The sequence below is a fragment of the Triturus cristatus genome, chromosome 7, assembly GCF_964204655.1.
Source record: "Triturus cristatus chromosome 7, aTriCri1.1, whole genome shotgun sequence".
Taxonomy (NCBI): Eukaryota; Metazoa; Chordata; class Amphibia; order Caudata; family Salamandridae; genus Triturus; species Triturus cristatus.
Window position 1 is genome coordinate 1,450,600,039 of NC_140590.1, and position 21,651 is coordinate 1,450,621,689.

The 21,651-nt window shown below is 46.3% G+C and overlaps 1 protein-coding gene across 1 annotated transcript in view; it reads left to right on the forward strand.

The window, feature by feature from the left end:
- Positions 1-21,651, forward strand: part of CTNNBL1 (catenin beta like 1) — a 460,868-nt gene that overhangs the window by 432,596 nt on the left and 6,621 nt on the right. Inside the window, exons 14-15 of the mRNA XM_085619195.1 lie at positions 5,766-5,903; positions 10,723-10,795. Of these exons, the coding sequence (XP_085475321.1) occupies positions 5,766-5,903; positions 10,723-10,795 (211 nt within the window). The remainder of the gene's footprint in view (positions 1-5,765; positions 5,904-10,722; positions 10,796-21,651) is intronic.

Sequence of the window (21,651 nt, forward strand, 5' to 3'; positions counted from 1 at the left end):
GCAGGGTTTAAGCCCCGCCCCTCTTTTCCATTGGCTGGCATCACCGTTTATGCTAAACGGTGGCTAGCCATTGGGAAAGAGCTTCCAGTGACGTACACTTTTCTCTTTTAGAGCCGTCCCAGTTGGACTGGCTCGCTTGACTTACCTGTGTGGTAAAAGGTTTCTTATCTTTATGGGGCCAAACACATTGCCCCATAAAGATAAGAAACCTTTTAGCAGGCGAGGCCTGGGACGGCAGAAAAAGGGGAAAAAATGCCACGTTCTGCCTTATGCTCCAATGCGCTTTAGAGAGCCGGGATGCTATTCGTCAATAGAAAATATATTTTAAAAGATCAACATAAACTTTTTCCCAAATCAAACCCAAATAAAAGCAAGATTGTGACGTTTTCCGGTATATCCTCTTAGCTGTACGTTGGTGTTTGGAGGAGTCCGATGATATTGGCAACAGTAAAGTGGCCGTCTCAGATTTCTAGAGGAACATCAGGAATAGTAAGATGGCGTCAGGCGGCTTCCCGAGATGCTTCGGGAACAGTAAGATGGCGGCTGGGAAGCTCTGAATGTCAGTCGAACGGTTCGTGGGTCGTGGCTCCCAGGATGTCCGAGCCGGAGCTGGGGGTACGGCGGGCCGAGTCTGAATGGGCACGCCATGCCGAGCAGCTGCGGCGCTGGCGGTGCTCTGAGGCAGCGTCGGTTGCCCCGGAGGAGAGCGGGGAGCGGCTGCCCCGGGTGCATTTTGAGGACGGCGCCGTATTTTTGGCTGCCTGTTCCAGTGTGGATACCGAGGAGGTGAAGCGGCTCTTGGCTCGTGGGGCGGACATCAACACTGCCAATGTGGACGGGCTGACCTCCCTGCCCCAGGTGAGAGTGCGTGACTGGTGGAGAGTGCAGAACCACCTCTCTTATTGCACTCTAAACGGGTACCTGAGTGAAAATGATTCAAGAGCTGAAAAGGCATAGGTCTTGGGTATTTTAGCCTTTGCACCTGGTGTGTCTTCTGGTAGCATACCCCACACCAGGTAAAGTAGTATTCTGCTTTCATGTTCGTGGTACTATCTTTTAAATTAGAGCTGTATTTGCTAAGAAGGCGAATAGCCATACCTACAAGCCGATGGAACAATACAGCTAAGAGATGCTGCTGCTGTGTTCGGTGCACCTGTGCACAGTGCGGCCCCGGACTTCACTAGTGGTGGTGCAAAGAGGGGGAGGGGGGCCGTTACAATCACGAGGGAGCGACTGGCGACACTGGGCCCATTTGACGTGCCTGCTGTTACGTTTGCTCACTAGGATTTCAGCTCATTGCACCCATGCAGCGCCATCAGTTCAGGTTCTTTTATCTGGCAATCGGCAGCATTGTGTGCAGTGAGACTGCTCTTGGAGCCCTGTGGTGCCATATCCGAGGCTACTTACATTGTTAATAGCTGATGGGAATTAAGAATTTGCTGTGTGCTAAACACCTACACAGTAAAGCACTGTGACTAAAATGTTAAGAGAGTGCACCGGATGCTCGGTAAGAGGTGCGCACGGGTGTGATTGATAAGTAAGTGGGTGTGAGGTTGGGGTGGTGGGTTGGCGGCCTAAGGGTGGGGATGCTTATCACCTGGAACCAAGAGGCCTAAGATCTAGTCTTGACTTTCCCACTTTGCCAGTGTTGTGAGAGACTGATCATTCACCTGTGTGCCTAAGTTCCGTTTTTTTACCAAGATTTGGAGTGATTTTAAACCACCTAAACACCAGTATTTAAGTAGATGTGTACAAAATTGTCTGCTGTCTTCAATTTCGTGAGACAAGAACTATGTGAGGTATCCAGTGTGTCTTTTACATGCGAGGGCAGACTTCCAGTAGAAACATCACATGGGATACCGGCAGGAGGCTGGTTTGAGCACAAAATGTCTCTCGATGACACAGTGGGCAAAAACGAAGTGACCGACTGGTGCAAAATTTAGCAAAAAGCTAATTTCACTCATTTTGGAAGTTTAATTCAAGTGTCGCCCTATGCCTAGTATAAAGGATGCAGTTCATTCTGTTGCACCATTGAAGCCCCACCTGTATCTGTGTTCAACTACCCTCCTCCTGTCTCCCACTTCCAAATGTTTAGAGGGGGCCTGACAGAATACACTGGAGTGAGTGAGTTAGGTGAAACCTGAGTTTTCTGCTAGAGCCTTCAAAGAAAGTCGGCAAGGAAAGCGATCTAAACCGAATTTTACTGCTGTTAGTGCAACTTGCAAATATTGGGGGAAAACTATGGCTCTGAGCGCTGTATTTTTTTGTTGATTTGCTTCTATTGGCGGGTGGATCATGGCAGGAATTGTTGGAGGTTTAACTTCTTGTGATGTATTGTTTTCCTTTACTCTTATCAATTATACACTTTTTGGGTTAACCACAGGGCGTGGGCAGCTTTCAACTGGCGGAGGTGGTGAGGCCAGCCCTGGTCCATCCTGTACTGTTATGACCATAAATGTTTCAGGAGATCTATTACAAAAGGACAACCACCAGCTGAAAGCATGTAATGCACCATTTAACAAGCATTAAAAATGCAATAGGTCTTGCCTTTCATTAAGTTAAAGCGATTTGCTTTCCTATACAATACCATTAGCAAAGGAAATGGCTTTAACTTAATCAAAGGCGAGACCTATTGCATTTCCAATGCTTGTTTTATATACCTTTTATGTATTGCCTGTATCTCCCTTGTTTTTGTAGTACAAAATAAGAGTACATTTTTAGAATATTACTTCCTCATGTCATCCAGTCTCCTGGTTGAATCTAACCCACCCACAAAAAACTTAATTGAGGTGTTTTACGCCCTCAAAAAGAATTGTGAAGAATGGAGTCATCACAGTATTTCAGGTATTGAGTTAAAAGTACACATTTTTTACAGTCATAATTTATCTTGTCACCACAGTTTTATAAGTGGTACACTTGGAAGGTAGCTTTTTCTGTCCCTTCAGGTGGGTATTGTGCGGAGATGCAAGTTGTGTCTGGCACATGCTGTCTCCTTGCTGGTCTTGCTGAGAGTTAGGAGAGAATCTATTATTAAGGGCGCGGCCATCAAGCAAGCATTGATGGCTCGGATGAGCAGAGTCACAGCAGGACCAACACTCACAAACTGACTACCAATGACTGGCTCCTATAGACGGCAGGAGATGGCAGTAGCTGATGCGCCCATTTAATCCGTAATGCTCAGGTCGGTTTAGTGCCTTGACATGCAGTTGTCTCAGGGTGAGAAAGGAGTTGGTAGAAGCCATACACTACTCCTTTTCAAACCCTGACCCTTGCACTCTCACATGACGTGCAGGGAGAGAGCTGTACTTGTGTGAGTGCAGGTGGAGAAGTGTCAGTCAGTGAATAGAATGATTTGTGCCTTTGTGAATTCACTGTGAGAAGTGTGCATTTGTCCTGGGTGAGCGGTGGCCTTTGTCCCTGCTGTGGTGTGCTTGTGTAAGTGCAGGATGTGCCTGCAGTAGGCAGTGTGCCAGTGCTGGGTGCAGCACATTAAAACAGATCCATTGGCATTGCCAGTGCCTATTTGTTTTTGTCCTCATTCTTTCAGCAATAGCAAATCTCAGGCAGATAATCTGCTTTCTACCGCAGACCAGTGATATGCAAACTGTTTAAGCCAAGTGTTATCATTCCCTTGATAAAATAATTTGGTCACACTCCTCAAGAATATTCTATAGATTTTTTTACAATTATGACGTAAATGTAAAATATTGTGAGCAAGCTTAACCCCTTCAGTGCCCATGACGAGCTGGACTCGTCATGGGCTGCGGTGGCGCTGTGCCCATGACGAGTCCAGCTCGTCATGAACTCCGCCCGCTAATGCAAGGCGCGGCACTGGGCGGGGAAAGGGGCGGGCATCCAAGGGGTTAAACATGGTGGGGGGCGCTTGCGGCCATGTCCTTACAGAAGTAGACAAGCATTCAATAGTGTCTTTCAGTTTATCACATAAACAAATGCTGTATAAAGTAATAAATATTAGTCAACACATTGCAATTGGATTGAAGAAAGCAAACTGAATTAAAAAAAGGTTTTTTTTTGTAATACATCCATGAAATTATAAACACACTGTAAGGAAGGGAACCAAACCCCATCAGAACAATTGATTATCCTTATGGCTTATTTGCAAAAGCACATTTTGCCAAGTAAGTATATCTGTAAAAAAAAAACTTCCTTTTGCCCCCTATTCCGTGTTAACCTTTTAAGATGATTGCGCACAGTCCTCATTGCGTTTACTTTAGGGGATTTGACTCTCCCCTTTTCTTTCTCTGCAATTCACCACAAACCATACACGCGAGAAAGTTATATTTGCCTCTAATCCATTTCCAATTATAAATGACATTTTACGCCATTTGAGAAAAAGAAATAATTTATAGTTCCCTTGGCTGCTCATTGAATTGGCACCTTAGCAACATTATTACCCTATACTTAATACCCAGAGAAAATTATAGTTTTCTGTTTCCTCTTGCAGAATGGACTTCATTTTCAGGTCTGTCAGAATCAATATTAGTTCAAAATCTTACGCTCAGAAGTAATTGTGATGGTCCAGGCTTTAAGGCGTGAGGGTGGTTTGCTCTTCTAGGCTTAGCAAAGTGCCTACTTATAATTTGATGAACGCCCTGGATGGGCGTGGGGAGGGCCTACCTTTAGAGACAGAGAGGCTCTGCCTTTATTGTGAAAAATGTTTCTTTTCCTAGACGAGGTAAGGACCTGCAACTATTTTAGTTTCGTGACTGATAAGGGAATCTCTCAAAAAGGGCGCACACATAAAGCGGGTACACGCCATTAATGGGAGAAACAAAAATGCTCTTGTAGTGGTTGAGGGATCTGCATTTAGTGATTGTAGTAGCCCCTTTGCATAGTGTGGTCCAAGGACATAATCTAGTTGGTGAGGATCTGGTCCATGAACATTAAACCAAGGACCTGCCATTACTCTGGGCAAAGGTCCCTTTCTTTCAGTCTGTGTGGGAAATCATGGAAGCAAATAAAATGCTGCCTGTGATGGAGGAGGTATTTGGGGCCCATGACAGAACAGTAGTCCGATGGTGGAGGATATGTTTTTAAAATAAAGCTATACACCTCATCAGTGGAGCTGTGCGTCTGTATTAGTCAGCAACCAAGATTCAGCATAAAATAATGCTGAACACCAAAGGTGCTCCATGCCATGTCTGAGCAACAGCCTGGATTATTTGTCCAGACCTGAAATGGCAAGATTGTATAATGGTGTTATTTAAAGCAAGAGGTCTGAATGTGGCAGTGCTCAAAATACTCCCATTTTTGGCAAGTGGGAGTTTTTTCAATTAATCAGATAACAAATATGTTTTGATTAGAACATTTGTGAGTTATGTAATATCTGTGCAACAAAGAGGGAAGTGTAGGTAACCGTGTACGTTATCAATGATTGTAGCTTCATTAATATGTCTGGTTCCACTCACCAGTGGACTGATGTAGGTCATGTTTAGCGGCAGATAACTTGTAATACTGGAAAATATGTCCTCTCTTTTTTTATTGAGATTTCTTTGCAGAGGAAGGCAAACAAATAACACAACATACAGTTTCTCTGAAGTAGTAGTGTTTGTGAGCTAGAGTTGCGGCGCATTGCTGTCTAGTGGCTTGCACTCCTCTGGCCATGCTTCAATGTAAAATTCCCTATTTCAATATCTGTATCCCCGCCGTCCCCTAACTTCAAGTATGTTATTCCTTCCTTTGTGAAAGAAAAGATTTCTTAATTGTCGGGGTTCTCTCCACACCTTCCATTTCCCTTCCTTTAGGACATGGTGAAGCGCGGTGAGATCCTCACTGATGACATTGAAGATGAGTTCTACTTGCGAAGGCTCGACGCTGGACTCTTTGTTCTGCAGCTCATTTGCAACATCATGGCCGAGATCAGCAATGCTGGCATCCCCCAAGTAAGAGACCTGATGTTGCACATCCAGAGTGGTTCCACCAGTTAGGATTACATTTTGTACAGCTGGAGTACACAACATCAAAAAACACTTCATTTGCTATGATTGGCCTTTCCTTTGGTGCCTACTAGGTAACATTAAGGACAGAACATTTCAGCCATTTTTCTTCATAAAGTTGACCAAAGTTTTCAGTTTCTGGGCAAAGAGGCTATCTAAGTTAGGATTTTAATCCCCTACGTATTCTACATTCTTTGTCGTATGTTCTTGATATCTCCCTTGAGAACAGAAACTTATAATCTCGCTGTGCAGTTGAATTTGTGATGGATGTCTAGGACAGGCAGTATTGCCTTACAGATTTACATTACTAGGTTATGGCTTCCCCTCGATGAAGGCTATCTACTTTTCATTGGTGCATATGTGCAATTGAAGAAGGAGCCCCTTCACCTTTGAGTTCTTGTAAGTGACCTAGTTAGTGTGGACAAATATGTTTCTTGGTGTGCTCACGCATTTCTATGCTGTGGGTAAGCTCCCTGGCCCATTGGTGTGTTAGTAGTGTTTGCAAAGTTTTGCAAATGCCAGCACCCATAAATGTAAATTTACATAGTACCATTTAGGATACAATGCTCTGTATATCAGAAGCTAATAAGTAAAATCACATAGAGTAGGAAGGAATAATGCTTCTTTATTCTTATTGAGTTGCTTTTTCAAGGCATGGTCAGAGTGATTCTTTGGTCAAACCTGTCATTCATCGGCACACCTCTGGAAATCTACTTGAAATGACAGTACACTTACGTATTTCAAGTGTACATATGGCCATAGTCTTTATTCTCCTAACACAATTTCTTGACAAATGTTCACCCTTGTTAATGTCACAAATACCAGTGACAACTGAAAAAATCCTGCTTCTGTCAATCACACTACTTGACTCATTTGTTTGAGGATCTTTTGACAGCTGTTAAGTTTATATGAGCAGGATACAAATACAATGAATACAATGCTATCTTGACAGCATGGTTCAAGTAATGAAAATCGAATTCCTTAAATCTTGGATGTGACTCAGAAGGGATGCCAAAGAACTGGTGGTACTGGCTCTTTGCATGTTAATCTTTTAATATAGACAGTAACTCCTAACTGACTCCATTGGCCAAGGACCACTTTTATCCTTCTGTGTATGCAAACATGCCTTCCTTTTCACTGGAGCCGAACAATTACATGGAGTTAATATCACACGAGGGTAGAGTATATGGCTCAATCCCCCCTCTAATTATAAACACTTAATAGACACAACATTAAATAAATAATGACTATCTTAACACAGTGCCAGAAATCTTAATTAGTCACAGACCCCTGATATAGCCACCTTCTCAAATACATCTTCATAGTACCAACTTATCCTTAGATGAGGTCAGGAGGTGTCAGCCATACATATGTTGAACCCGGAGAGAGCCTTGGTGTGTCTGTGTCCTGCTGGGTCACATATACAATGAGTACACTCTGCGTAGAAGGCAACTCAAGCCCCATTGGAAGCTGGCAGTAAAAAGGATGCTGCCACACCATCGTTTCTCCATGGTTTCACAGGAGCATAACTAAGAGTTTGTGAAAAACTATTTTCTCCACATTGCCATCTACTCTACGAGGTCGAGTGCTGTAGTTCAGAGCAGTAAAAGTATTATTTGCCCATCAAAATTCCTGCAGTTTAAATGCTGATAGTTCTCAAAGTATGGGATGTTTCTTTTTTTTAATTGAATTCTACATATAGGATCACTTACAAATTATCAAACCTGTGTTCAATGTATCCTACTTGCAATGGTTCATCATTTAACTATGGTATCCATCTGTTAACATCTAGAGTACAACAATCCTCCTTTTTTCACCATTCAAACTGTATAAGCATTAAACATACCCACCAGTCACAAATCTTAGACTCTCTGTATCAAATCAAATTCATCCACATTTATTAATAAATACCATAACGAGCAACCTAAAGTTCCCAACTCCCTGTCTACTATTTCGTCGCATCTGCAGTAGATTGCTTTCAGCAGCTATACACCATTCCATATTTGCTTTCAGCAGCTATAAACCATTCCATATTTGAATAGTACTCCTCAACTGTTGGTGTCTTTGAATTGCCACATTCCCAGGCCTTGTCCTTGAGCACCACGCCAAACCCACAATTAGCATGAGTTCAGAATATCTTGTCTGCGTCTGCTAATCCAAGATAGTCCATCAGCAGTACGTGCGAGGCAGGTGGAAGTTTCCAGTAGATCTCTGAACTTCATACCGAATAGCTCAATTTGTAGGCCAAACTGTATGATGGTAATCATTATTTCTGACACCTTATTAAGATTACAAACACCAAAGGACAAACATACCACAGCAGATATGGCTGTCAACTGTGGAAGCCAGACAACCTCATTGGTGAGTAATTTACTCAATTCGGTACCTGGTGACAGGACCCTGGGGGTATTTCCCAAAAAGTACGGTATGGCCTCATAGACCCCCAAGTGTCTTGCTTCATCATTGGCCATCCCGCACTCGCCAGAGAATGCTCTAGTGCTCGTGCTCAAAAATAGTCTTTTACTGGATGGGTGGTGTAGGGTTGATTAAAAAAGGTTATCTGACACTTGAGCCTAAATTATGCTGTAGTGCTCATGCTCAAAATTTTTCATTTATTAGATGGGTGGTGTAGGGGTGATTAAAAAAAGGTTATCGGACACGCGAGCCTAAATTGCGCAGCTCATGTCCTATCTAGGTCGACATGTTTCAGCTCTGCAGAGGCCCACGGATGTGTTTACACCAACACAGTGCACACGCATACATACTGTACCAGTTCCTAATGGCTGGTCAAGGTCATGAAATTGTACTTTGTCATTGGTAGGGTCCTATAAAGACAGAAGAGTTACGTAGACATACATAAAATGTACCAGTGTTGCATTTGATAGAACAGTACATTGTACAAACACCAGTAACTGGGACGCTTATTTTTTCAGGGATGATTCGCGAAATGGGGGATTTAAATTGGGACAAGCAGGATTCCTGTGGAAAGCCCTGGACTGACCCGTGAGCCTCTGCAGGGCTGAAACATGTCGACCTAGATGGGACATGATATGTGTATTAGACCCTGAGGTGCCCATAACCTTTTTTAATCACCTCTACACCACCCACATAATAAAAGACCATTTTTGAGCATGGGTAGGTGCACATGGTTTTTAGTTGCCTGGATCCCCCATTCCCTGTATCATCCCTGCATAGTCCCTCTAACCACAACAAGGGCTACCCATCACTCTGGCGAACGTGGGATGGCCAATAATGAAGCAAGACACTTGGGGAGTGTGTGAGGTCATCCCGTTCCTTTTTGGAAATACCCCCGGGATTCTATCTCCAGGTACTGGGACGCGAATCATCGTGAATTGAGTAAATTACTCACTAATGGGGATGTCCGGTTATAAACAGTTGTGAGCCATATCTGCTGAGCTATGTTTGTTTTTTGGTGTTTGTGATATTACAAGGGAAAGTACAAACATATACCCATATAACTACCTCTCTCATTCCCCCAGCCCTATAAGTGACAAGAGTATTGTGTATGACCGTATTACGATTATCCAAACCCAATGGATGTTGGGTCTGTTAAATTTGGCTGGGGCCTCAACAACCCTCCCATGAATGCTGATTCAGGAATCTCTCCTGCCCTTTCTGTTAGTGCACCACTTTACCAGGCACAATCCAAGATTCATTGGGGATGGGCCTCTCTTATCCCTCTGGGTTCACTGTCCTTTAACAGACAGTCCTCAGGCTCATTATCTAAGATGCACCATCTGTCAGTCTTATAAACAAGTGATTGCCGACAGCAACCATGAGTCTTGTGGGCCTGCTGCTCACTTGCCCTTCTCTTAGAACAGTGGAACTGAAGCTGTCACTGAGACCGGCCACCTTTGTATTAGTTTGTAGGCCCACCAGACCAAGCTTAAGCACTAGGTAGGTGCCTCTGTTATTCCATTAAGACTGCTTTTCACTCTATACGGAACCCAACAATTTGTGAGGTGTGTCTTTTTACGTACATTTCTGTTGGGAGGCCTAGCAGACAGAGCCCAGTGAATTGCATGTCATGTAAGTTTGCATCAGATCACCTTGAAGATCATCTGTGCAGAGATCCCAAAGGGAGAATACGTATGGATTGAACTATTAGCCCTATAGTCATTCTCGAAAAGGCAGCTGATGCACGTCTGGTCCCACCGCCTTAGGAGATGTTTGCAGACAGACATGATACAAAATTGACACTCTCCTAGACAGATTGTTTTAATTTTTTATCGTGCACGATGCAGCTTGCACCACTGTTGTATCAAGAGTTGCTCATTTTCTCGTAGTGAATTTCCCTTTTTCCCCAGCACCGCATTCAAAAATATAAAAAAACAAGTTCCTGTTCTAGCTGTGTGCAGGTGTGTGTGGGAGATGAGGGAGGGGTGGCTTTACAATGCTCAAAGAGCCGAATGCTCCAGCAGTCTCCTCACATCCATTACTTATCTTGCCGTCTTGCTGAGTAAAACAGTTATGTAAATCTCTTAAATAATTTACCCTGTGTGCCAGGCTATTTTTAGGCCCTCTGCATTCTGTGTGTTCTTTGTGGGAACATTAGAAAAGGTTTTATGCACCAATGTAATGGGGGTTTAATGAGTTCCAAGCCAAAGCGTGCCAGTGTCACGAGGGCAGTGAAGCGGTCACAGGCTGGCTGTTAATGGAAGAGCGGCGCTGTTGTAAGAGGTGTTGTGTGTGCGTGTGCAGATCTCATTGTCTCTGTCTCCTTTCTCCCCCCACACTCCTCTAGATTCGACAGCGAGTGCATCAAATTCTGAATATGAGAGGCAGCTCCATCAAAATCGTTCGGCACATCCTAAAGGGTTGGTATCTCTCTATGCAGATGTTGTTCGATCTGTACTTTCTCCGTCCTCCCTCTCTTCAGTGCATGTCCTCTTCTTCCTTCTTTACTGGCTTTTCTCCAACCTCTCCAGTACTCTACCGAGTGCGCACTTCCCTCTCTACAACCTCTCTTACCTTTACTGTGCAGTGCACCTCTCTCAGATGCCCCTCTCTCTGCACTTTGATATCTTTGTCTCTGACTTTTTTTATAGACATAAATCTTCTAAAAAATAGCAATTGGTGTCCCCATTCATTGCCCTTTCTTTCTCCTTCTCCACTGTCCTACTTTCTGCAATCCCTCCCGCTTCCCATCGCTCAGAACCCAATCCAGTGTACACTTTCGTTCAGTGATACCCTCTCATTCCCTTGCCACGTGCCTTTATTATGTCTTTGGTTTGGGCACCTATTTCCTCCACGCATTTCTCTGTCCTCCTCACCTAACATCCTATTCTGTCAACTCTCTTCTCTCCTCCACTCACTTCCCTCTCTCCTAAATCCCCATCCCGCTGTTCTCTCCCCCACACCTCGCCTCTTATGTTTCTGCTCCCTTCTCTCCACGTACATCTTCTCTTTCTTTCTTGCCGCATCTACACCTCGCTTCCCTATCATTCCTACATATCACTACTCTTGCCCTTTCTTGTAAGTCTACCCCCTCTTCTGCTCAGACGTGTTAACATCGACCTTCTAACTACTCTCGTCTTTACACAATGCCGCTTGTTGGGAATTTGCTTCTTGTTCTCCATTCCCCCTGGCTTGTGTTCGACATTGGCCCTGACTGCTCCTATCCAGTCTTTCCCTTTGTTCTGGAATTCCAATCTTCTATTTGTTCTAGTCCCTCCTACCTGTTGTTCCTTAAACCCTACCTTTTGTTGTTCTCCTGTCCGTTTGACTTGTTTTCCAGCTCTCTTCTAGTTCTCCAGAACCTCCCTCTGGTTTTCTCCATCCCTTTGATTGTGTTTTTCTCTAGTCTCTCCCTCCTGTTCTCCTCTTACCCGGTCTCTCAATCCCTCCTGTTACCCAGTCTCTCCCTCCTGTTATCCAGTCCCTCCTCCCGTTTCCCAGTCCCTCCCTCCTGTTGCCCAATCCCTCCCTCCTGTTGCCATCCTTCCCTTCTGTTGCCACCAGTCGTTCTCTGCTTTTCCTTCCTAGTCTTCCTCCCACCATTGTTCTCCATTGCTCTGTGGTTCTCCCCTTCCTCTTGTCATTCGCATTTCCCTTTCTCCCGTTGTTATTTCTCTTGTCCAGCATACGTGTCTCCTACCATCCTGCTCCATGCTCGCTTTTACTTGTCCTTTATTTGTGTTTAATTTATTTTTGGCACCTGGACTCTACATATTTAATTTTCCTACATCCTAAATTTGAGGTTTTCCTTATTGTTTATCATACGTCCCTGCTCTCATTGACTTTGGGGAAAGTATGATAGTTCGATCCCAAGAGGGACCACTGTGGAGGTAGTGTTCACTTCATTGGTCAAGGTACGCAGGAAAACACAAAATTATCTCTGGGTTTGGGGTGATGCTCTTATTAAAAGATGGCGACCTCTTCAATGATGGGGGTTGACCTCCACACCACTGATGTTAACATTGCTGTTTTTGGTTTAGAAAGGGGTAAGACTGCAATACAATACAATGCAGTCCCCTCAGGTAAATCTTGCAGGTATTGTTAGTTATGAGTCCGCGAGACTTCAGTTTGTTTAGCCGGTTAACCACTTACGTTGACTGCTGAGGTCCAAGCTTCCTATTGTCTCTCACTTGCTTGGAAGCATTAGGTTTTCTGGATTTCGTTCCAGGCTCTCCCTGCATCCGATGGAATCGTGGTTAGTGTGCATGCATTGACTGCTGCGGAAGTTCATCTCATCTTCCCAGCCCTTTCTAAGAACGTTGTGCTTCAGTTGGTCTATGATGCGGATGTGCATATTGTGCACAAGCCCAGTCCTTGATGCCAGTCACTATACAATACACTCTTTCTAGCAAAAGTCAATTTACGTACACCTAAAATGTTGTTTTCTTTTCCTCCACTTATTGCACATCACAGTGTCCCTTACTGGTTTCCTACGATGTCTCCTCGATATAATATATAATATCTCCCAGTGGCAGTCACCATTGGATAGTTATAGTTAAGATTGTGTTTCAATAGGAAATGCCTTTTTTGTGTTGCTAATTCCTTATAGAACAACACATAATGTAGGTTGGGAAGGGGATGCGTGGCCCTCCTCCCTGAGCTTTGCTGATGCCCCAGTGACCCCATCCCAGGTCAGATGCTGGAAATGTCAGGAGGGGGGCGCACAGCCTCCATTCCGAATCCTTTTAAGGACCTGGAGATCCCATCCCCGGGGCCAGAATGCATTATAAAGGGAGGGGGACTATGCTGCTTTCCCCTCCCAAAGCCTAAAAAGGCCCAGGGGACTCCATCCCCCTGATGTCAAAATTATAATGGAAAGGGCGTGGCCCCCACCTCGAGCCTAAAAAGCCCCCCTGGGACCAGATCCCCAGAGCCCGTAAAGCTAATTAAAAGGGAGGGCTGCTGCTGACGTCCCCCCTTGAGCTTTAGAAGACCCCTGGGACCCCATCTCCTGGGGCTACACATATGTTTTAAAATGAGGAGTCTGTGAGCCCCCCCCTTCCTTATTGAGCATTTAAAGCCCCCAGGGTCCCCATCTCCCAGGGCATGCTCAGTTACTGTTTGCCAGGGGCCCACCCCAGGAAACAGTAGGTTGCCTGTCCAAACGGGAGCAAACATGCAAGTGTGCTCCCACACGACTGGAGATTTAAACATCCTCCCATTGACTGGGAGCAGACTTTTGTTTTGTTTCCCAGCCTGCACTCCTGCTGGCAGGGAAACAGAACACATATTGCTCCCGCCCAGAGGAAGCAAGCAGAAAACAGCTGCTCCCTCTGGCTGGAAACAATGCCCGCTCCCACACCATGCAGGGAGACGGCAGGGGCTGTGGGACTGATGGCTACCCTGAGTGTGCTCCATTATTAAAAGCAGTCCCTGTGAGATGGAGTCCCCTGTGCTGTAGTATCACCCCTCATCAGCGAGGCTAGCTTGAATCCAGTGGCACAGTAGGCCCAGGACACACGTCTGGGCATACCCGGCGCACTTAGGACAAGAAAGTAAAAGACACACAAATGATGGATGTAATGTGCCGGGTATGCCCAGCAGTGGCTCCTGGGATCACTGTGCCACTGGGTTCAAGCTAGCTTGGCTGATATGGGGTGATACCTCGAAACCGGTCCTGGAAGGCTTGTTTCTTGTCCAGGGAGGACCTGGCTTGGAAGTTCAGGCTGGACTGTTTCCACGATGAGCAGGGTCAAGACTTATTTGCATATGGCTGAGTCTAAACTGGGGTGGCTTGTTAAGCAAAATAACAATGGATTTAAACCAGATTTGTTGGCTAGGAGTGAATGTTTGATTTGTTCCGCATACTGTCCATCATTTTTTTCTCTTTTACAACTGAAAGAAAGCGGGGGTCGAGCAAAGCCTCTCAGTACTGTTCAGTCTCCCTGCAGGGATCTCTCAGGCCTGCGCTCAGTGCGTTAGCGCCTTTCGCATTAAACTAAAAGTATTCTACAGCATGATCATCTTGGTCTCTGAGATGCATTCTTCTTGCCAAGTTTTAAATCAGAGGGGGAGATTGTACACTGTGTGTGAACTGCCATCTTGCTCATTTTGTGACTTTTAATTATTTGTTAAGAATCTTTAGACTGTTTGCAATGTAAGTGCTGTATGACTGATATACCAGCCAGTCATACTGTGGGGAGTTTGCAGCAACAGTTTCATCTCATGAGAGCCTCTTAAGAAGTGGTTCTGCTGTCCTGAACAGGATGTAATCTCACTCTGCAGTTCTTCCACTAAGAAAAAATGAAGCTTTTGAAGTAGGAGTATTAACTATGCTCTTTCAGTGCCTTTCAGATGGAGGCGTAGCATGGTCAGTAAGATTGGGAGGGTGTTGCCTTCAGGTTTTCCTACAATCAGGCTGGCATATAATGTTAAAATACATTGCACAGGCAAGGTCCATGAGAGGGGCCTAAGGGGTAGTGGAAAGGGAGAGGAATGCGGATTGGTAGGTTACTAAGAGAGAAAACACAATAATTTGTAATAACCAACATTTTTGAGGACTTTAAAAACCGAGTAGGAGAGAGAGTGTGTGTGCGTTTTTGTCAGTGTGTATGTAAATATTCCTGGTGAAATCCGACAGGCATCTCAGCATTCCTGACTGGCTAAACACCTGCACCTCACTATTTATCAGAAAGTACATTTATTAGAGGCATGTAACACTTCAAGCACCCCCTGGAATTGTAGTTAATTAGCTGCAGTTGATTGATTGACTCCACCATCTTCAACTGTCCTACACCCTGCTCCTTGATGTCTCTACAGTCATGTTGACTTCTAGTATTTAATGATGTAGGAGCCACTGTAGCAGTGTTGAATGTGTACCATATTTATCTTCTGTACTTCGTGGTGAATCCACCTTTTGGTGGGGGGGGGGGGGTGGATTCTGCCTTACACTGATTGGAGAGAGAAACGTGAACAACAGGTTCCATAGCCGTCCAGGAACATCAGTGGCATAAACCAGCACGATTTGCAGGCAGTTTAGTCCAAGGTTATGCATAGTGGCCACATTGACCACCCTTCCAACCAGTCAGAACAGGGTCCTGTGTGTAAAGGGTTGGGTCCTACGTCCCCATGCACCTAAAGTAATCATACAAGACACACTGGTATGATATCTGGAACTGGCCCAATCACGTGCACCTGGCTCCTTTTATTGGCAGAGTCAAATGTCCTGTGACACCTGTGTTGGATGGGTGTAGGGTGAGTGTGGAAGCCAGCCCTCTAGGAGTGGCTGGTGGAAACACATTTATTAGGAACACTAGAACGTGACCAGCTGGTCACTACATCCCTCCCAACGTTTATAAACAAGCATTTGCAATGCAGTAAGTCTAGCATTTACGACACTTTGAGCTACTCGCACTGTAAATGCCAATAGCTTAAATTCTCGCAAATGCAAGACCTATTGAATTGCAAATAGACGTGGCTCGTCTAAAGAAAGGGGTGTGGACTCTATTACGTGCAAGTGCGGCATGGGGCACTTGGAAACAATCCCCCCCAAAAATATGTGTAAAGCAATAGGTCTCACATTTTCAAGAGTTTAAGCTATTGTCATTTACAATGGCAATAGCTCAAACTCTCCTAAACGCGAGACCTATGGCGTTGCAGAAAAACGGCCGCCATTGTCCCGGCTGCTTGGATAACGAAAGCGCGCATGGCGCGCTGAATGTAAGGAGAGCACTTCGTGCTGAAACCAAGACAAAACTCACTAAAGAAAATAGTGCTCACAGAATAAAGAACACAGACGGTGTACCCAGAGGAGTAAACGGGCCAGTCCATATGGGAGGTTACAAATGTAGACCAGGCGATACTAAGGAGGGGCTAGCAAGTCGATTACCGAATCAGAAGCCAGCATTTACTAATGACAATGACACAAGCCAATAAAAAATATGAGCAGAAAGTGGGCAGAGCTTCAAGGTCATACTCTAATACAGCATGCCTCGCAGAGCATGAGCTACCCAGGCTCGACCTAAAAATGGGACAACAAGTCCAACCTGTGGGAGAGAAAAAAATAACACAACAACAACTCTACTGAGTCCATTCAATTTGCTGGCAGGACAGGATATGTGGACAGTTGCAGCTGGGAGCACCAGGCATCACGGCATGCCTACGCTGTTTTAACCAAACTTGCCTAGGCACGAATGGCAGTGTAGATCAACTCTGGATTTCACTCTCACCAGTTTGAATTGTCACAGTTCACCTGGGCACTGTGTGTCCTGTCACACCTGGACTCACTGTGAAGAAGTCTATATAAAATGCTTGCTGTGAGGGTGCATGTGGAGCAGTAGTGAAGTCTGTGGCTGATACATTTTCAATGACGCCCCGGCTCCATGGACAGCAATCCTCCAAAGACTGATGACATCCTGGTTACTGTTGACGAGTCTTCCTCAGATGCTGCAGTGCTTCCAGCTGCCCAATGGTGGAGCAACCTCAAACTTCCTTCTCTCACCAGGATTCCCCTCTTACCCGAGTCCCTTGGGTTCCTCTTCACTGGGCTTTCACGGGACAGTGTGGACTTCGCCGTGTTGCTCCAATGCCATATTATAGGCCCGTGGAGAAATCACTACGAGTCCCACCTTCAAGTCACTCTCTCCACCTCACAAGATAATTGTTTTCTGGTCGTGCTACTCCTACCAGCCTGACTCTGGTACAGCAGCATCAGTTGGATAGTCTTTGGGGTAGCCAGACTCCGACTCAGACCTTCGTGCTTCCTGGTACCTGCTGGTGAGCTGCTGCAGACACATCTCTCGTGTCGGGATTCCTCTGTCTCAGGTAATCCCTGAGGCCCTTGCCCCTGGATTGCCACAGGCCAGTGTGGATTGCTAGGATCCTCTTTTAGGCCCCACGACAGAGGTCACTCAGAACATCCAAATAGGACCACAACCCAGTCTCACATGCAACCCCAAAGGTGGATTATACAAATGGTCCCCTTGTTCTCTTCCGCAGGCTTCAGGTTCACTTGGTGTAGTTGAGGATTTCTGGGCGGCCAACCTCTCATGGTGCCAAAGATGCCACACTGACCTCTGGGTGTTACATAGGTACAGTGCTTGACTCTAGATGTCCAAGGCACTTGAGATGTTCTTGGGGATGCACTTGATTACAACACCACTCACAGTAATATTCTGTACTTGTCAGGGTGCCAGATGTCTACTACACACCCTTCTCTAATTCTTTCTTTGGACTTGTAGTACTGTAGCCTCGTGCCACACTTTTTCCCTTTCATCTTCACCCTCTAAACGATGCAGTCTGACGCCACCTTGTCATACTCTTCTTTCTTTTGACCAGGCCTCTTCATGTGACGTGCACTTCACATGGGTCTCCATGCCCATGTCCTTACCCCTAGGATTGAGCCTTCTCCTTATCCATTAACCAGACTTGTCATTGTGACCTTCTTTTCACGACCTCTCAAGGTCTTCTTCTTGGGCAACTCATAGGCCTCATCTTTTTCAACCTTTCACAGGTCTCTTCTTTGACCTCTCACATGTCTTTTCTTCGACCTCTCACAGGTCTTTTCTGCGACATCTCATAGATCTTTTCTTCGACCTCCCACAAGTCTTTTCTTCGACCTCTCACAGGTCTTTTCTTTGACCTCTCACAGATCTCTTCTTCGACCTCTCACAGGTCTCTTCGACCTCTCACAGGTCTCTTCGACCTCTCGCTAGTCTCTTCTTCGATCTCTCACAGGTCTCTTCTTCGAAGTCTCACAAGTCTCTTCTTCGAAGTCTCACAAGTCTCTTCTTTGACCTCTCACAGGTCTCTTCTTTGACCTCTCACAGGTCTTTCCGTCGACCTCTTACAGGTCTCCTTTTCACTGGATGATGCACCCCTTGCACCTCCAGGCTATGCCGTCGTGGCACTCTTTTGCCTTCACTCAGGCAGGCTTCGCTGGGTCTGCCACCCCTGTGACAATATGAGCCCTCTTCCAAGCAGGGCTCTAAACCCAGGGGCTCCTGCCCATGCAGTCAGTTTCTCTGATGGGGTCTTCGGCGTGCTTCTGACTTTGCGCCCTCTGTCCTTCACTTCAGCTGCGCCGTCTGCTGGTGCCTTGCGCACCCAATTCCTCCTCTTGTGGTTGTGTCCTCTCGCCACTGGGGGAGCAGTCGGCGCTCTCCTTCGGAACGCGGTGGCGGTATACAACCGCAGAGGGTAGTTATCGCCTACCTTTTTCTCCTGAAGGCTTTCGCTTGTCTGGGGTTTCTTTGCTCTGGCAACACTCTTCCTGCCTTCTCCCGGGGCACCCAGTGTGTGGATATGCTTGCGGGGATTCACAGTCCTCCTTTTTTCAAACTGCCTGGCAGTCCTCTTGGCTTGACAGTGCTGTGGTCCTTTGGATCAATGCTCCATCTCTTCACTGCCCATGGCCACCACCTGCACCCCTGGGGTGCTTCTTGTTCCTGGCTAGTGCAGCCTCAAGCTTCTTGGTGTCCTTTTCAATAGTGGCACATAATTCTGCATTCCTTCAAATGTCCTGCTCCTTAGTGCTGCCACCAGCTTCAGCCCTGTGCCAGGTAGCCCTCTAAACACTGCGGTCTCACTCTTCCACAGGGATACTTTACTACTGCAGTGATCACCCATGGCCACTAGGTGTCACTGCATCATTTTTGTATGCCCCTGCAGCTCTGTCCACTGAGGTCCATGCAGGTTATTTACTGTGGGGTTAGGGCTCGCCCTCCCTACAAACATGGCCTGGAGACATAGTCTCAGCTGGGCTGCCCCTTCACTTTATGCAGAGGCACATTCCTACGACGACTGTGGTCCGCACCCGTCTTTCCTGTGCAGCAGGCTCTTTCTCAGTGCACCATTACTATTTTTTTTACTGGCTGCCGCGTACCTCTTTCGACCACTAAGTGGCGCTGTCACCGCTCCTCAGTCTCGGCCTGAAGGCCATGACCCCATCCAGCTAGGCCCCTGCCGGAGTCCTCCTCTTTACAAACGGCAGTTTCTCATCCTCGCGGGGGCCTTCCACAGTGCTGGAAGCCACGTTCAACCCAGCACCTTTCTCCTGCGGAGAGAACAGCGGCTGGTAGTCACTGCTCTCACTCCTGTGGTCCTAAGGGCAGCAGAAGCTGTTATTACTGGAGCATTGTTTGCCTAATGGTGAATGCAGGGTTTTTGCCCACGCAGGCCATTCAGTTGTGGGGAAACGGCACTGGGATGGCAGCCGTGCCACACTTCCCTGGAAATATACACGTGCTCAACTTGGCCGTTGCAGGAGACACTCTTTACTTCCTCAGGTAAACAGGGGGGCATTCATCTCCCGCTGCACCTTTCTCTGTCCTCTACCCTCGGTGATATGACTTGCAGGGCTGCCGGTACAGGACTCCAATCAAATTGTGCATTGGTGAGAAGGCTTTGCTCCATCTCCTCTCACTAGCCCTGGTGGCAGCAGGGGGGGAGGGGCACTTGAGGGTACTTGAGCAACTCGCTGTCCGTACATGCGCCGGCCCTTGCTTACTTTAAGGCTTCTGGGCTGCGTATTCATATCGGCACCATTCCTTTTGTCACTGTTCCCTCTCGCCTTGCTCACGGCCTCACCCTGCCATCACTGAGGCTCACCTTACACCCTGTGACTGAACGGGCAGTCCACCTTGTCCGCAACAGCCTTGCAGACAGGATCCCTCCTTGTTTCTGGGGAGAGGCTCCTGTGCGTCACCAAGGCTCACCATCAGCAGCTGGAGCAAGAATATGCACAGGTGGGCTTCAACTCCTTTGCTCACCTCAGGCCTCTTATTGGCAGGGGTGCCCCAGACAAGGTCTATACTTTCCGCTCTCCAACCTGCATTGCAGCTGCCTGCCTACAAACTGGGCTGACCCACTCATCGCCAATGCAAAGGCTCCCCCATGCACATAAAGTAATCACACAAGACACACTGGTATGGTATGAGGACTGGCCCCGGGCACGTGCACCCAGACCCTTTTATTGGCAGAGTCACATGTCCTGTGACACCAGTGATGGATGGGTGTGGGGTGAGTGTGGAAACCAGCCCTCTAGGAGTGGCTGGTGGAATACATTCATTAGGAACACTAGAACATGATCAGCTGATCACTGCATCATGTGTGGCCACTTTCAAGGGCCGCGGCCTGTTAGAATAGTTCTGGACATAATCAGCAGCCCAGAAGGGTGTGGGTAGTCCAATCAAAGGTGGTTTTCTGAGTTCAGGTCTGAATCCACCCATTCCTTCGGTCTGCCTACAGAGCGGATTTTGCAAGTTTTCGAGAAACAAATTGTTATGCGGGCAGACTAAAACGACAAAGGATGGATCTCGAAACGTTTCATTTCAGAAAAAAAGATTTCCCTCCCCCTACTAGTAATCCTGCCTCCTGGACGTACTCTGGACGTGTTGTACAGAGATCCGCAGAGAGAGCACCCGATGAAAGCTTCAATTACTTCCCCAGCATTTTCCCAGTACAATTCAGCAGCTAAACGTCGAGGTTTAGGTTTTTACTAATCAGTCTGTTTCCGGAATCCATCCTGCTAGTGTGCCGGGGCCATCACCATACTAATAAACCTAAATCCCGCTAAATCCGTACATCGGCGCCCTCGTGTAATCCCTCAAGATCTCTCTTTCGCAGAATTCTAATCTCCTTGGAGGTTGTACGACTTGCTAATTAAATGGTGCCTTCTTCACCTTTTTGCCTAATTTTTTATTTAATGAGCTACGCATTTTTCGCGTCTTCTAAGTGCGGAGCTCTTAAGCAGTGGGGCTTCGTAGAATAGTGTTGAAGATGCTGAGCATACGGGTGCTTTGTATTTATCTTGATTTCCAGTTGATGCAAACAAATTAAAGATTCTGTATTGTGTAGATCCTACCTTGCATTACGAATACTATCTCTGCTACAGGTGGGGCGGTTTTGACTCATTCCTTTCCCATGGCATGAAGAAATAACGGAAAGTTTGTATTATATATTTCGGGAGCTGGAACAAAAATAGCAAACTAATATTGTAACTTTTGAAAATGGCAAAGAAACATTTCCCTGGGTGCTTAGTATGTAAAATGGTGGTGATCAGTAGGGCCCCTGTTTTGTCATTCTGTCATTTCAAACTGGAATGGCATGGGGCGCAAAAAACGCTGGATTTAGGCCCAGATCTCTGTACTGGGGTGAATGTATGACATTGTTCTGCATTCTCTCCCTCAATTATTTTTTTTGCATTTGTCTCCCCGAGTGGGATGGGTATGCCCAGACGAGGGTCCTGTGCTTTCCATGCCACTGGAGTGAAGTTAGC